The following is a 16413-nucleotide window of genomic DNA, read 5'->3' as shown; positions in this document are numbered from 1 at the left end:
TGCGTTGGTTCCCCGTGTAAGCAGTAAAAATGCGAGTAAATATTAATATTAACTCAGGTCTTTCTGTGAATTGATTATTTAGTAGTAGTAGTAAAATGACTGAATGAGGCTTATTATTTATTTATGAGCTTTACGTACATGTTAACAAAATGCCTGCATGGAAAGAAAAATGCTCCAACAATAATTTTATCAAAATGATCTTCCGTGGCTTTCTGTTTAACAAACGAAGAAAAAGAACGTTTGATTAAAAAAAATGCAGAATTATTATTATTCATTATTATTCATTATTAATTATTAATTATTTATTATTATTTATTATTACTTATTATTATTATTATTTATTATTTATTATTATTTATTATTTATTATTATTTATTATTATTTATTATTATTATTTATTATTATTTATTATTATTATTTATTATTCAATATTGTTTATTATTATTCATTATTATTTATTATTATCTATTATTATTTATTATTATTCATTTTTATTTATTATTATTGATTATTATTATAAAAAGACAATACTTGTCAAGTGCAATGTCCATCAGCCCAAAACACAAGTTTAAAAATAATCTAGCAAATAAATAATTATAGCAAAATATAGCAAAGACAAAGATGTTAAAGCAAGCATTATTTTAGTTTTATTTTATTTATTTATTTATTTATTTATTTATTTATTTATTTATTTATTTATTTATTTATTTATTTATTTATTTATTTATTTATTTATTTATTTATTTATTTTACTTCATTACTAGTATTAAAATACATCGAGAATACAATACATTAATTGAAATCAATATATTGCGCACAATATCTAGAGCACTGAAAGTTAAAATAATTAATAGGCCTAGGACCCGGGCCTAGAACACATGAGATGTTATAACCCAGCGATATAAAGGCAACGAAAAAAATAAAAAAATTTGAACTTTCGTATATTTGAAGATATTGATCCCCCCAACACCAAAAAATGTAGGTCTTTTTGGAAAAAAAAAGTATATCTTACATACACTTTAAAGTACATAGGCTATCATTAGATTGATAAAGTTTACATCGAGGACTGTTAAATATCAAAAATATCAAATTGTAATAATTTGCCATAAAATGTGTATTACATGGCGAATTTTAAACAAAAAAATCAAAATCAGAAGAACATTCCTCGTATTCAGTAAGTATTTCGATATGTCTGATGTGCTCTCAGGTCCCACAAAGAATACCGGTACAGTGCAAACGTTGCTATCCGACCCTTAACGCAAAAAGTTTGAAAATGGTGTTTATCGGCTTTTGCATAGAACTCATCCTCATTAAATAAACAACAACAACAAATTAAATTATAGTCATTTTCAGTCAACACTAACAATTAAGGGACCGTTGGCACTTGTTGGGGGCCCTTAAAAGTTTCGACCCAGGGAAGGGGGCCTGAAAAAATTGACCACAAATTTTCCCGGGAAAATAGAGTTTATATGCTTTTCTATGGGGTTGACCCATAATTTTCATGTCAAAAGGGGGGCTAAAATTTGTGAGATTTTAAAAGGGGGCCCGAACACATTTTGCGATGAAATGTTTTTGAATCAGCCCCCCTAACAAGTGTTTGTGAACGGTCCCCAACCAAAAAGACGCATGCCGTTTTTTCTGACGTTTGCCAATTCATAATCATGATAATGGGAATTTCCAGTTCATATGGAGGTTGTTATTGCAGGTTGAAATTGCAATCGTGGCTATTTTTTTTTAATTAGAAAAAAAATAAAACGTACGATGAGCAACAATTTTCATTTCAAAAATGACGATGACGATATTCATCGTATTCATCGCTATATGCATGAATGCGAATGAATATTACTGACATTTTTGGAAATATTCAAGAAGACTCTCTATATAAGGGGCGCACCATTAGATTTCCAGGGGGGATGGGAGTTTTTTAGAAAAAAACTTCGCCCACTAGTGAGACGAAAAAAAACTTCACCCACCAGTGAGACTAAAAAAAAAATTTTACCTCACTGATGAGTAAAAAAAAAAATTTCCCACACCCAACTTTGTATAAAAATTGCATTAAAATTGAAAAAAAAAAAGGCGGCGAAAAAAAAATTTTTTTGCCCCCCTTGGAGGCGAAAAAAAAAATTCTGCCTGACCCAAACTCCCATGCCCCCCCCCTGATAATCTAATGGTGCGTCCCTAAGTGAACTAAAATTGGGCCAAATTATAGGCTGTGGAGGAGTCTTTTTTTTTTCAAAGCACGTATTTGTACTTAAATTGTATATAGCAATATGACAACATTTGGTTCATTTTCATGCAAATACACAAAAAGCATGAAAGGGAAGAAGCATAGCGCAAATTTTGGCCATATAATATATACTGCGCCAATAAAGTATCCTTACACTTGGAAAAATAATCACAATTTCCAAACTGAACAATATTGGGGTAAATTTGGGTTTGTAATAGTTGCCTATCTAATCCTGCACATTTTGACACCACATTGAACCAATGTGACCTCAAGAAGTAAAGTTACAAGCATTTGATTACACGAAGGTCCAGTTAAGTTAAAAGTAACAAACTGGCCTATTCAAAACTCCACAGACTAGACATCTGGTTTGAGAGTATTGTTATTTCACTCCAGAAAATGTGTTTCAATTCTATTCAAATTCAATTCTTTCTACACCTGGAGTCTTGCTATTCGATTTCAATTCAATCCACCTTGCTTTAGAATTAATTCAATTCGATTCCAATTCAATTTTTCAATTTCAAAATCATTTCATTTCAATTCCAATTCAATGCAGTGAAATTAGCAGCTAATCAATTTCAATTCAATTCTGAGCATTCATTTCAATTCCAATTCAATTCCAATTCCAATACAGTGGCAGTTTGTGTTAATTGACCAAAGGTATGCATGTTTTAAATTTTACTACCAATTTTATAACACTTGTCGCAACACAAAGTCAAAATCAAATACACTATACTTGTCACTATAGCATTTCAACAGAAGATACTTATATGTTAACTCACTTTTCACATTCAAACAATGCGAGTGATCCTTGACATCTGGGTCCTATTTTATGAAACCATGGAACTTCTTAGTTCTTAGCTAACTGACTTCCTAATATTTGTCTTAACTTCTTGTCCACCATGCACATTATTTTCTAAACTTAAAGGAGGATTTCGTGATCCTATCATCCTCTTTTTATGACATTTTTCAGTGGATATCTACGTAAAATGCTTATTCCCAAAATTTGAGTTGATTCCGATTTTGCGTTTGCGAGTTGTGCATGTTTATGTGTATATTACTCTGCTCCATAGGCCACTGTTGTAATTTCGTTCTGGTATACCAGAACGAAATTCAAATTTTTGGTACATAAACATTATGTAGCCAGAGGTTTCCAGTGGTATAAAATCTCAATTTTTTTTTGAAAAAAGTGGGGCCATGAGGCTGGTGAACACAAAATGCCCTTACGATCGATAATGGGATCCTGTCCCCACACTGTCTCAAAGATGTCCAAAATCAAGGTTGTGATACTATTAGATAACCCCTACTTGTCTCCTGCTCCTTCTAAGATTTTCACCCAAAATCCTTGTACTTTTGAAAAGTGTGAAAAAAGCTGTCAAAGATATAAGCATTTTCTTTAATGGTTTTCTCACAATTTGTTCAAATGTACAATGACTTTTGAGCATAAAATTTAGGAGTTTGAGAAAAATAGGGGCTTTGTGATTAGTGCCAAGTGTATCAGAATTCGGAACGGGGAAGGGCACTTTTTACAGGTGGAATGATCTGGAATCACAGACATCTGCTTGTGAATTGAAATGCTGAATTGAAATCAAAGCTGAATTTCATTTCAATTCCACTTCATTCTTCATCACTCAACATGATTTCAATTCCAATCCAATTCAATTCTTCATTGCTCACGATGATTTCAATTCCAATCCAATTCAATTCATGCCCAAGCCCACTCATTTCAATTCCAATTCAATTCCAATGCATTGAAATGAAAATCGCCCAAAATTCATTTCAATTCAATTCGATTTCAATGCATTGAATTAACATTATTTGAGAGTGGTGAATAGTTAATTTATGCGTTTGGCTTTAATTTAAAACAAAAGGAACAAAAAAAACTGAAACAAAAGAACTGACAAATAAAATGAAAGTTATGAAAATACAGAGAAGTAAAACTGAAATAAAACTGCTTTAAGTAACGGTTCATTGAAGAAACTGTGTTGTCTCTTTGTTGCGTTTGTTGGAATTATCTTTTTGCGCCTTGTATAGGCCAGTTTGTCACTTTTAAAACTGGACCTTTGTCTATTCAATTGCTTGTAACTTTGCTTCTTGAGGTCATATTGGATTCAATGTGGTGTCATAATTGCAGGATTAGATACCGTAGTACATCTATTACAAAAACAAATTTACCCCAATATTGTTCAGTTTGGAAATTGTGATTATTTTTCCAAGTGTAAAGATACTTTATTGGCGCAGTATATCAGTACACAAAAAATTGAATTGGTTGACCCAAAAAATTGCTTACGACGGCGCCCAGGGCACGTGCCCTCTTGTCCCCTAGCTATTATACCCGTCCCCGGACCTGCTCATACGGTACCTCCTTTGAATTTTATCCTTTGATCCCAGCCAGCCTTTGACAAGGGCCGGATTTACCTTTTTGGGGCCCTGGGCCAGGCCAAAATTTGGAGGCCCCAAACTCACCGCGAGGAAGGCATGTGCACTCAAGTGGCCAAGTTTTGGTTTACAAATAAGATCGACACTGGTGGCGGCAGAAGCATTACAGTTTAGAGGGTGACGAATATATATATTTTGCTCCAAATTAATTTTACTAGGACATTTAAAAAAATTAAATTTCAGACTATTAATTAGGCATAGGCCTAATTAATATAAAACGGGTGCAAAACGAAAAATTGATTTAGGGAAATTCCGGGGGGGGGACTTACCCGGGAAATCACCTTTCATAATAACTTCTAGAAATAATGACACCCTTCCGGGATTCTATCTATCGAGTTTGATTACCCTTTACAGTTTCCGAGTTTCTCGGAGTTCCCTATCCACTTTTTTTCGTATAGGCCTAAACCCAAGTTCACCCCAACCAAATTCCAAACTCTAAAGTCCAATCTTCATTTTTTATGAAAAAATAAACTGACAGATTGCACATATTGGGAAACTCCGAGATACTGTAACACTGCAAATAAACATAATATTGCATGCCGGCGCCGGGGTGCAAGATATTTTCCCCCTTTCTTGATAGAACTAGCAGATAAATGGATCCTACCCGGTTTTGTAATAATTGTTTCATGATTTTCCTGGATAGCCGCTATCCCATTGCTATAGGCCTATATTAGTGCATATTATAGAAACAATACGGAATTTACACTATAACACTTGATCACCATTTATTTCGAAAAACGATTTTAATATTTCTGACTGTTTTTGGATAAAATGGGGACGGCAAAGAGTTAAGGTGTCCTAAAAATGGGACAAAAAATGACAAAATAGGGCGGAATATTTGACCCCTCACAAAATCATGCTACTGCTTTAGACGAATTCTATCCAATAAATCAATCACAAACTTGCAAGTGATAATAACCATTTATATCGAAAAATGATTTTAATATTTCTGATTGTTTTTGGATAAAATGGGGACGGCAAAGAGTCAAGGTCCGGGGTCAAGGTGCTAAAAAAATTTGACCCCTCAAAAAATCACGTACCGGTAGCCTACGCGTATACTGCTGAGACGAATATTCTACGGGTAGGCAGTTTTCTTGGCCGGTGGTGGGGGGCAAAATACAATTTCGGGGGCACAGACAGAAACTTGTGCTTCCAAGACAGGCTTTACTGTGACTGGAACCGGTGTGCGCGCGTATAGCGAGCAAAAATTTGTTATTTTTCACTATTTTCGCCCATGATCTGGATGAAAAGGGCTTCATTGTGAGCGGCGCGTGAGGCCTAATAGGCCTACGAGCAAAATTTTGGTATTTTACAATATTTTAGCCCATGATAGTGGTGAATTTTGGTGGAAAAGGGGCTCCCCTTTTATTTTCCTTTGCCCTCCACTTTTCTCTTTCATTTTCGTCAGAGGTGCACTTTTCAGTTCCCCCCCCCCTCCAGTTTTAGATTCTTGTGCGTAACTGGGCCAAAAACATGGGGTCAACAATTCACATGCTTAGGCCTAATCGGCAAAAAATATCTACGCCTATGATGAGCTCTAGTCTCATGATGTGTTACACATTACGGGGAACCCCCAGATTGTGTAACACATAAGCCTACTTTTCCATTTTCTTGTACATTTTTAGCTATTTTTTATATAGAATACGTAGGATTCCCGGCCACAGGGACTAATAGTTTGTAGGCGTAGGCCTAATAATACCTCGATTTATATTTGTCAATCGGTGACTGAAGTGTAGGCCTAAACCTAATTATAAATAGAAAATCCTAAACGCGGCACAGTGTTTGGAATAAATTGTTATAGGCCTACTCCCAAAGCAACGGCGACAAGCCCCGAGTCCTCCCGACCCCCTAAAAAATCGTTGTCGGTGCACAAGACCCTGTCCTTGGATCATGTTTGTTGGGATTTGCAAAATCATGAGCGTAAACTGAAATTTTAATATGATTTTTCCGACATAGTAAGTATAGTAGGCCTATAGGATTCGCTAGGATTCGTTAATGGATTTATTTTTGGGCTTTTTTGTGTGTCAGACTCTTAGCCTTATCAGACTAGTCTTATTTGGACACTCTGACGTTGACGACGTGGCATGCAGTTTTTCTCTCGTGTTTTTTTTTTTTTTTAATTCTATTATAGGCCTGCTATTCTGAACTGAAAATTAAGCTGATTATTGTAACACGTCAACATGGGATTTTACATACTGTCCTCTGGTATTGCGGCCCTTTTCGCATTCCGTAATTATAAAATATGCAAAACAGCACTCAGTTTGGGATTCCCGGAAATTCTCAATCCTGATTGGTTGAAATAGGCACGTGTACGCTTTTAGCCAATCACAAATGCTTGCAAAACTGGGGATTCCCCATCCACGTAAAAAGACCATAAGTGGTGCGAAAACGCCCGATGTTTCATTCTTTTCTGGCGTATTGGAATGTTCAAACGTACATCGGTTAAACCTGCAATAATTAAGATTTCTTTGTGTCAAAATTGGTGTGTATCTCAGCTGTTTTACTTTACACAATTTGGTGTATTGATTAAGAGAAACGTGGACTAAAACTGCGAGTTCTAGTAAGCTTAAAACTCATTTTACTGTACTGTGACTTTAATCTTTATACTGTGTTTGTGACGCACTTGTTTTCGGCAAAAATGAATGCAGACAGAATCGTCGAACCTTTCCCAGTCAAAGATAATCTATCAAAATCGAACATGGCTTCATCATCAACATCAACAGGATCAGCAGCATCAGCAAAAGACTCTCAGCACATGTGCTTTGATCCCAAATTTAAGAATTTACCAGCTTCGACGTCAGACGATTGGTACGATTCTGGACTCGCTTCTTTTGGGTCTGAATACTGTCCCAGTGGAGGACTGGAAAATATTCAAGATGCTTTCCAGAAATTGAGATTGGGTGGCACATTAGAGCAACAGACAGCATCAGCAGAGCAGCAGCCAAAGCAGAGAGAACAGGAGAAAGAGGAGTTAGAAGAAATTGAAGACATAGAAGATGAAGAAAGTGAGGAAGAAGTCCAGCTCACAGCTGATGCTTTTGATCAGGATCAAGAAGGGGACACGTAAGTTTATTCAAATTTTAATTTCAAAAATTCACCATATTTCATGTGAAATTAATATAATTTTCATGATATTTTGTAATTTATGTAACTAACATGATTGATTAATAAGCTAGATTGAAAGCATGTGTTTTTGAAGTGATCAAACTGCAACATTCTACAAAAGCCAGTGAACTACAAAATACCTGCAGGATATTTTGTTCGAACTGAAAATTTAGAATTTTTGTACTATTTAATTATTAAAATCCGAAGCCAGGGCTGGGAACCATATTTTTATAATATGCAAGTTTTCAATATATTTGGTGGAAATAATTTATTTTAATTAGAACAAAAGAAATTGTGATTTGAAAATTGCGGTGTCATTGCATTGTGCTGGGAAATCCCAGCCTGGGTAAAACCCATTCTACTAATGCCAAGCCCATAATTGTTTGTACATTGTGGATTGTACCACTGGTATATTGCATGGGGAAAACCCAGACCAGATTAGATTGTGTGAAAAACCTCAAGGCCATTCATTTATGTGGGTGATAGGGTACATTTCTACAGTCATCGGCCCATGATGTAAAGTGAAACATGATCATGTGATTTATTTTTTTTCCATGAATTTTATTTTTTTAAATTTTATTGTGCAATGATTTAAAAAAATAGTTTTCTCTCTGTGCTTTCCTGAATTAGACCTGAGTGATTGTATTAAATTTTTTACAAGTTGAAGTGTAGCGAGCAAAAAAATAAAGTAAGAGTTTTATGCTTTTTTTCGAAAAAAGTCAACATTTTCCAAAAAATTCCAAGAAGGATGACTGAATCAAATTTTTTTGGGATGAAGACTTAGCGTTACAATTTCATGTGTACAAATGTGATAGCAAAATGTGATTCCTTCAACATGAATATGGTACATCAACTGAAAATAAGTGTATTCAGCTACTTAGGAGGACGTGGTCATACACGTCAATTATCATGCAAGTTATACATTTGTAACATTTTTATAAGTATTATACCAGTAAATGTATTTTTTAAATTGAACACATACAATAAAATTTATATTTCATTTTATTTTTTTCCCTTTCATTTATAGGCCTTTGCATCTTGCAATAATTCATGAAGATGACATCGCCCTACAGTTCATCAGATTTGCCCCAACAGAACACCACCTCAACATTGCCAACCACTTATATCAGGTAAGAAGAAGTTTTAGGGACTGACAGTGAGGTCATTGTATGCATGTGCTACATGTATGCACTTAAAATGCAATTTTGGAGAGCATGGCTTTTATAGATAAAAATAAGATAAATTACAATTTGACTTCCATTGAACATGAGAAGATGTGAGACATGTTGAATTGTAAACAAAAGATGATCATCGTGCTGGTAGCAAAAACAATTGCTGGGGTTTAGGCGATGAAAACTATTTAAACAACCCAGTTCCAGTTTTGCGTATTTTTTTTTAATTGCAAATGACCTGTAAATATAAAAAAATGAAATTGAATAAAAGACAGACAAATGAAATATGACATGCATGTAACCATCTCATCACACCAGCTCTACAGGTTATAATAATATTACAGTCAAACAGAGTTCCACAGGAAGGAAATGCACACAAATAGAGGCACTATGTTGCACTGGTAGAAATTTGTTGATTCGAAGTCGAAAATTTCCCACCAGAATCAAATAACCCTAACCTGATACTGATAGTCTATTCTGCAATTACATGTCCAGATGGATTTAGGCAGGACAACATTTTACCCTGCGATTCATCCAAAATGTTTTTCTTTCCTTTTTCACAGACCCCCCTTCACCTCAGTGTCCACACAAAACAACACACAGTTTGCAGAGCACTTGTCGTAGCAGGTGTCCCCATGGAAACGGTGGATCGAGATGGCAACACCGCCCTCCATCTTGCCTGTCGCCAAGGTAACTCGGAATGTGCAAAGATCCTTACCAGCAAAGTAACAGCGCAGGAGTTGGAACAACAAAATAGACACAACAAGGCAATACACATACAGCAGTTACCACAGAATCTGGAACTGAGGAATTTTGATGGTAAGTTTTTTTTATCAGATTTATTTTATCAGTAAATTGTAAATGTTTTCTACAACTTACAAGTATGCATGTAGATGTAGGCCTGGAGAGTCCCCGAGAGTAAGCCTGGGGGTACCAGGGGGCCGAACTTAAAGCCGCCGAAGTTTGGTTTAGGTAGGAAGGTGCCACTGTAAAACTGAAATTGGACTATCACTCTGGGCCGTCACTATACCAATTTTTCAAGAAATTTTTACCTATCAATATACATAGCAATTTTTCAAGAAATTTTTACCTATCAATATGTAGCAAAAGTTAAGATTTTTGGCCAAATTGAACAGAAATTTGTTGTAAATTTAGAAAATGACGGTAAATTAGGCTGTTTTCTGTACAAATTTAAATTTATTGAAAAAATTATATCCACCCATATACCAGAATTGGCCTAGAAAAAGGGGTCATATTCATGTACATGTACCAACAGGTATGTTTTCTGACAGTCATTGCATTTTAATGAATTGAAATTGGGGTGAAGAAGAGCTTTGATGAAAGCCTATGGAAGGCGGATCCAGGGGAGGGGATAATGGGGAGAGTGTGTCCCTTTGCTGACCATGACAAACATAGGTTTACAACCGAACAAACAATGTCACCACATATGAAAACCTAAAAGTAACCCAAACAAACAACGTAAGCACATATGAAAACCTAAAATTGGGCTTACATAATGTACTCGAAAGATGGAAATTTTCACGACTCTTTACTGCACGGCGGAAAGTTAGGGGAAGCCCAAGATTGAACTGAACATTGTGCTTGTATGTATACCGAGAATCAAAACTGATTCTAATTAAACCATTTTAAACGATCTTGCAAGAACCTTTCCCCAAAAAATTCTCTGTCAACTTTTTTTTTACCATGTGATTGTTTCCTGTTGGCTATGTTGGCAAGTCCCTGGTAAAACGATATACCATACATGTCCTATATCTAGGAGTTGTAGAAGGAACAGGAACTAAACAATGGGGAACAAGCAGACTGAGAAAAACTTTAGTATTTAATCTTAAAACCCCAAACCCAGAACATTTGCATTCCAGTTCAACATCCTGGTTTTAAAAGTTGTAAAAAATCCCCTGGTTTTGTCCATGAGGTTTTATCTTTCATTTCATTATGTAAATGCAGAGAGGATAGCATACACCTCCCACAATGCATTTCTTCCATTTTAATTTTCTGTACTGATTTTGCTATCTAGTACAACATGGGTTGATAGTGACAAAAAGTACTTCAATGAACAGAGCTCATCCAGATCTTGCAAAACATGTTAATTTCTTGCCTATATTGACCCATGTTTATAGCCAGTCTACATGTATATACGAAGGGAATCTGTACAGTGTACAAATTAGTGTCATTTGATGTAGTGAGGTGATGTGTCATGTTGCAAAAGATTCTGGGAAGGGTTATAATATCTTGATGCAAATTGATGTGTTGAAATAATTGGTTGAATTTTTTCCTGCTGTCAACTGCACCATAGTAGTCATGTTCACATTTTGAGTTACACACAGCATAAACTTACACTAACAGCAGTAAAAAGTCTGACACAAATATTTTCCCCACTCCTACCGCATGTCCACTCCTAACACTACGCCAACCAGTTCCACCAAGCATTCACTTCTGGTCAGCGTAAACAACAGCTACATTTTGTACCACTTACATGTTTCTGTGATCTTTTTCAAAATAATGTGCAAAATGTAATTTCTTTGGTCATAAAGGTCAAACTTGTGCCAGGCATAGCAGCGTTCATATTGCAAAATACCCCTGGTGGAGATAACACCTAGCTGGCTACAAATACTCCTAAATTTTGTTCGATTTACCTGGTGTAGCAGAGCAAAATACTTCCCAATTTGGACACATTATATCTCAGCTTGCAGCAATTTTGTAAGAACATCCCCTAAATAATGTTTTCATTAAAAATTGTGCAAATTTTTCAAAGTAAATCGAACCCTGAAGACATAAAGTTGTTATTTTGCATTAAAAAATAACTCGTAAATTTTTCTCAAATGTCACAAAAATGTCTGTTACAACCTTTTTTTCAATTTTTTTTTTTTTTTGGCAAAAAATGTATAGGATTTTTTTCAACTTCTGCCTCCTCCTGCCCCCCCAGAAAAAATTGCAAACACATTTTTCTGTGAATTTCAATTTACAAAAATTGTTAACTGTGAAAATATATTCTCAAATTTTGCCCTAATACTATTACTACAGGTCAATACAAAAGATAAGATAACAACGTAACAAGCGCATGATTGATCAACGTGATAACAATATATGCATACTACAATGTAGATAGATCTGGAATTCCCCGTGGATTTTCCCCATATGCGCTGTGTGTGAAATTGCAGGTACTTGTGCAGGCTCGTACGATGCTAGACAATGGCCTGTGATTCCCCTTGTAAATTTCCCAACTTTGTTTACGTGTGTTGCTGGCAAACAGTGCAGGATGTGTATTCATTGGATTCAGTGAACCCTAACATACTTGTACACAGTAAACAGTCGGTAAACCATTGAATGAGGAGTTCCAAGGTTTGTCATTTTATGTGTATTGTTCCTCTTTGTTTTAGCATAATTGAGGTTAAAATGAGGTTTGGTTTTAAATTCCTTTAGTTTTTTCTTCCTCCAGCACCAACATTTTGGGAGTGCAAAGAGGACATGAAACAACAAATATCAAAGGATATGTTTTTGACCCAACTCTTTTTAACCCCTCAAACTGGAAATTTGTTGAAAAAAAAGAAGGAAAAAAAAGGGCCATTACGACAAAAAACCCTGAGCGTGAACGAACCTTTCAAGTAGGGTTGGTTAGTCACATTTTGTTCATATCATTTAAATGAAAATTATCTGGGCGTTGAATTTTATTGGGGTAATGAACAAAAGTAGCTCTTTCTTCTGATACCAAAATCTAAGTTTTTATAAAGAAAAATGGGGGATGAGGCTGTCTATCGGGTCATGGACCTTTAATTAAACAAACATGAAGAGAAAGCAGTTTGCCTTGTTTTGACAAAAGTATCGCCAATTCACAATTTACTTTTAGTTTGGCTTTTGGTTTCTATGAATTGACAGTGGAATTTCCAATGTACTACTGTACTACAATTATATATTCCCCATTGAAAATGAAACCATTTAATTCATGGTTATAATAGTAAGAAAACAAAAAAGAAATGCAATTGTTTTTTTGCTTCATCGTTGTAATGCTGAATTTGAAAGTATTTGTAGTCAACATGAATTAAAGCATACAATTTTTTCACAAAAAAACACTGAAATCGACTCTCGACTCCAACTCATTACAAAATAAAATTTAGTAACATACCACTTACAAATTTATTATTTGTGAAAATTTTGTGATTTTTACTTGCAGTTGCATTCAACGCGAGTTAAAGCATTTTAATTTTGTTCACACAAAAAAACCAGTGAAATCAACTCTCCGGCTCAGATTTAGAATGACAAAATGTTTCATAAGATACCAGTTGCAAATTCATAATTATTTGTGAAAATTTGGTGCTTACAAATAAACCAATGGCGAGGTCGAAAATTATGTCTTCCCCCCCCCCCCACTGAATATTGAAAAAAAAAATTTAACCATCTTTTTTCTTTCATTTCTTCTTCTCTCCTCTTACAGGTCTGACATGTTTGCACTTAGCAGCCCAAGCACAAAACTTTCATCTTGTCTGCTACTTACGAAGCATTGGAGGCCAAATAGACGCCCCCGACGGCAAGAGCGGGAGGACGGCGTTGCATCACGCGGTGGAAACAAACAACTTCAACCTTGTGCAGTATCTCATCAGTCTTGGTGCAGACGTGAACGCGCTCACGTTTGATCAGTGTTCGCCGTTACACCTAGCCATAGGCAGAGGGCTACAGAGAATCATCTTGTTGTTATTAGAACATGGTGCAGACATTAACGTGTTCAACTCGGAGGGTTTGACGCCGGCTGATCTGGCTACGAACCAACATCAGTTGATGTTCCTTCATCAGCAACCAGAATATAACGACTTTCAGTTACAGGGCTTGTAACTTTGATCATGACTTTCAGTTACAGGGCCTGTAACTCAAGAGCATTAGAATATAATGACTTGCAGTTACATGGTTTGTAACTCAAGAACATTAGAATATGACTTTCAGTTACATGGTGTGTAACTTCAGAAGAATTAATGGACAGCATATTGCACCCAGATAATGACTTGCAGTTACACCATTTACAACTTTTGAAGAAATAAAATGGACAAAAACTCCTCAGAGAAATTGAAGTTTTAAATCTCTTGATCTTGACTTAGTGTTTTACATTGGTAATTTCAAGTTGCTGTGCTACTTAATAGCCTTCATTAGAAGAATGGTGACCTCACAGAACTGACCTGTGACCCCAAACTTGACCAAGGTGGCACAATTGGGTCATAAATATTTGGTAGCATGTAACACTCTCCATTTGTCCGTATACCCAGGCTGAGGATTTTCAGGCTTTTCAGGCAGTTTTGTTGTCCAAATTTACATTTTTTTTTTCCAGCCTGTTTTGGGCCTTTTAAGGCAGATTTCACACACTTTTTCAGGCAGTTTTCAAGCCATTCTCATGACCGTGTACCACATGCATGATAATTTTGACACCTGTTTGGAGTGATACCATACCAGATTATCTCATCATATTGCATCAAATGCATGATGATCAAAATCAAGAAAACAAAACTTCACTTTTACTGAATAACTCCTTTTTCCAACTGGTGGAATGTTCATTGAAATTACAATCATCCGTTTTTTGAAACCTTTTGGATGGGAATTGTATATATAATGTGATTTATGTCAACAAAAAACATACCCAAACCCAGTTAATCTCTAAGTAACTGAATTGATATAATTTGATCTTATATTCATTTGATCTTATATTCATTGATCAATGTGATATCATAAACAAGTGTAAATTAGCACTCCCTTGTAAAATATCCTAAATTGTACATTTTGTACATAATGTACATAAAATATGTAAATATTTACATACATTGTAGCTGCTACTCAGTTTTACAGTTGATCTCTACAAATAAATAATTTTGGAGTTCGTGTTTTCTGCTAACATTTTGAATCATTCAAAAAAGATTTTTTTTAAAATAAAATCAAGCATGGCTAAGGCACTGATTAGCTAACCTCTGAAATGGTACAAAATCATCAAAAATGGGATGTTTGCATTTTTGTGAGAAGTACTGTGGGCTATAATTAGAGCTAGAATTTCAGCAAGAAGGGGCTATTCCAGTTGAAATCCATACTCCCACTATGGAAGACATGTCCTTAACCTTCCACACAGGGAGTGTGAATTTTAAATGGGGATTACCTAAATGTATGACTCCATATGAAATCTACACTCCCTATGTGGGAGATTAAGGATTAATGTCTTTCATAGGGGGTGTACATGTGACAAGTTATTTTATACAAAAGTAATGACTCAGTTCACATTTCTGATTGAGCAATGAACTAGAGGCTAACAGCATTCACTTTTAAAAAAAATCCAGAAAGGGTCTTTTCTGCTGTGATTTATGTAAATAGATTGCATAGTGAAGTACAAGATCAAATAATGGTATAAAGCTAAAAATTTCTTTCTCGCTAGTTATATGCCAACATAAATGAACTTATCCACTGCCCCTGAAAAATACTTTTGGGGCTACCGTAAAAATTTGATAATAAGCATATGTTCCTATTGACGAGTTGCTCTGACAAGAACAAATTGTGGCACAGGTATTTTTGAGTAGTGGATGCCGGCGCAGCCGGTATCCACTACGATAAAAATATTGGCCAGCCCATCCATTATGACACGATATTGGATAGGCAAAAGACAAAATCCTATCTTTTATTCTCATTCTTATTCAGTTTTTATGTAATTTTTGGGAGAAAAAATGCCTTTTTTCAGAAAAAAATAAAGTTACTTTTGTGAGGACATCCCCGTTTTAAATGAACGAAACCATTACGAACATCTAAGCCACCGAATCGCGTTCAATAGTTCTCGCACATGTATTACGCGAACGCATTATCGCGCGATCATTGAGGAGCAACAAGCGTGCCCTGACTAATATCACTATCAACTATTGTGAGATATTATACACCAGAAAACCAATCAAATTACATGAATTCTTTACAAGACGCACCCATTGAATAAGAATGTACAATTGTTTGCATGTTTACACATATTCTTGCTACCTGCATTTGAAGGGAAGCTGGGAAATTAGTCGTCTTTAGTAAGGGACCAACCCAAAAGATGAATGAAGTCCTGTAAACAAAACTAGTTTTGTTTCCCTCCCTGCCTGATACAAAATCCTGAAATGTTGAAAATTGCCTTCTTCAGACCAATTTAATCAGGAATTTCAACCCCCATCTCCTCAAAATGAAACTAGTTTTGTTTATAGGACATCATATATCTTTTGGGCTGTTCCCTATTTACAGTTTGGTTGGATCATTGCAGTACCATCCACAATTATTATTTATCAACATAATTTGTTTCTCAATATTCATTTATTAACAGAAATAAAGAAATTACCCAAAAGAATTTGAATTTGTGATTGTGTGTTTTGAGTCTATTGTGAATCTCTTCTAGGGAGACCAGTAATTAGTATTGATAGAATTTCTTGAATAACAAATAAATCAGAAAAAATCCTTTTAAAAGGGAAC

General features: G+C 35.2%; 1 protein-coding gene across 1 annotated transcript; it reads left to right on the top strand.

Moving 5' to 3' along the window:
- Positions 1-7011: 7011 nt before the first annotated feature.
- Positions 7012-15505, top strand: LOC140138912 (NF-kappa-B inhibitor epsilon-like). The gene is made up of 4 exons (XM_072160695.1): positions 7012-7726; positions 8796-8898; positions 9504-9759; positions 13391-15505. The coding sequence occupies exons 1-4, from the start codon at positions 7302-7304 to the stop codon at positions 13783-13785; spliced, it is 1179 nt and encodes a 392-aa protein (XP_072016796.1). The 5' UTR covers positions 7012-7301; the 3' UTR covers positions 13786-15505.
- Positions 15506-16413: the final 908 nt, after the last annotated feature.

The sequence above is a fragment of the Amphiura filiformis genome, chromosome 18 (assembly GCF_039555335.1).
Source record: "Amphiura filiformis chromosome 18, Afil_fr2py, whole genome shotgun sequence".
In the NCBI taxonomy this organism is placed as follows: Eukaryota; Metazoa; Echinodermata; class Ophiuroidea; order Amphilepidida; family Amphiuridae; genus Amphiura; species Amphiura filiformis.
Note: the sequence above shows the minus strand (reverse complement) of the source record. Positions and strands in the feature narration are given on the sequence as shown.

What these genes read in the sequence shown, in the direction of transcription:
- LOC140138912 (XM_072160695.1), top strand. Translation starts at nt 7,302, where the DNA reads ATGAATGCAGACAGAATCGTCGAACCTTTCCCAGTCAAAGATAATCTA. An exon ending in CAGGATCAAGAAGGGGACAC is followed by an intron (nt 7,727 to 8,795) that starts GTAAGTTTATTC and finishes TTTCATTTATAG; the next exon opens with GCCTTTGCATCTTGCAATAA. An exon ending in TTGCCAACCACTTATATCAG is followed by an intron (nt 8,899 to 9,503) that starts GTAAGAAGAAGT and finishes CCTTTTTCACAG; the next exon opens with ACCCCCCTTCACCTCAGTGT.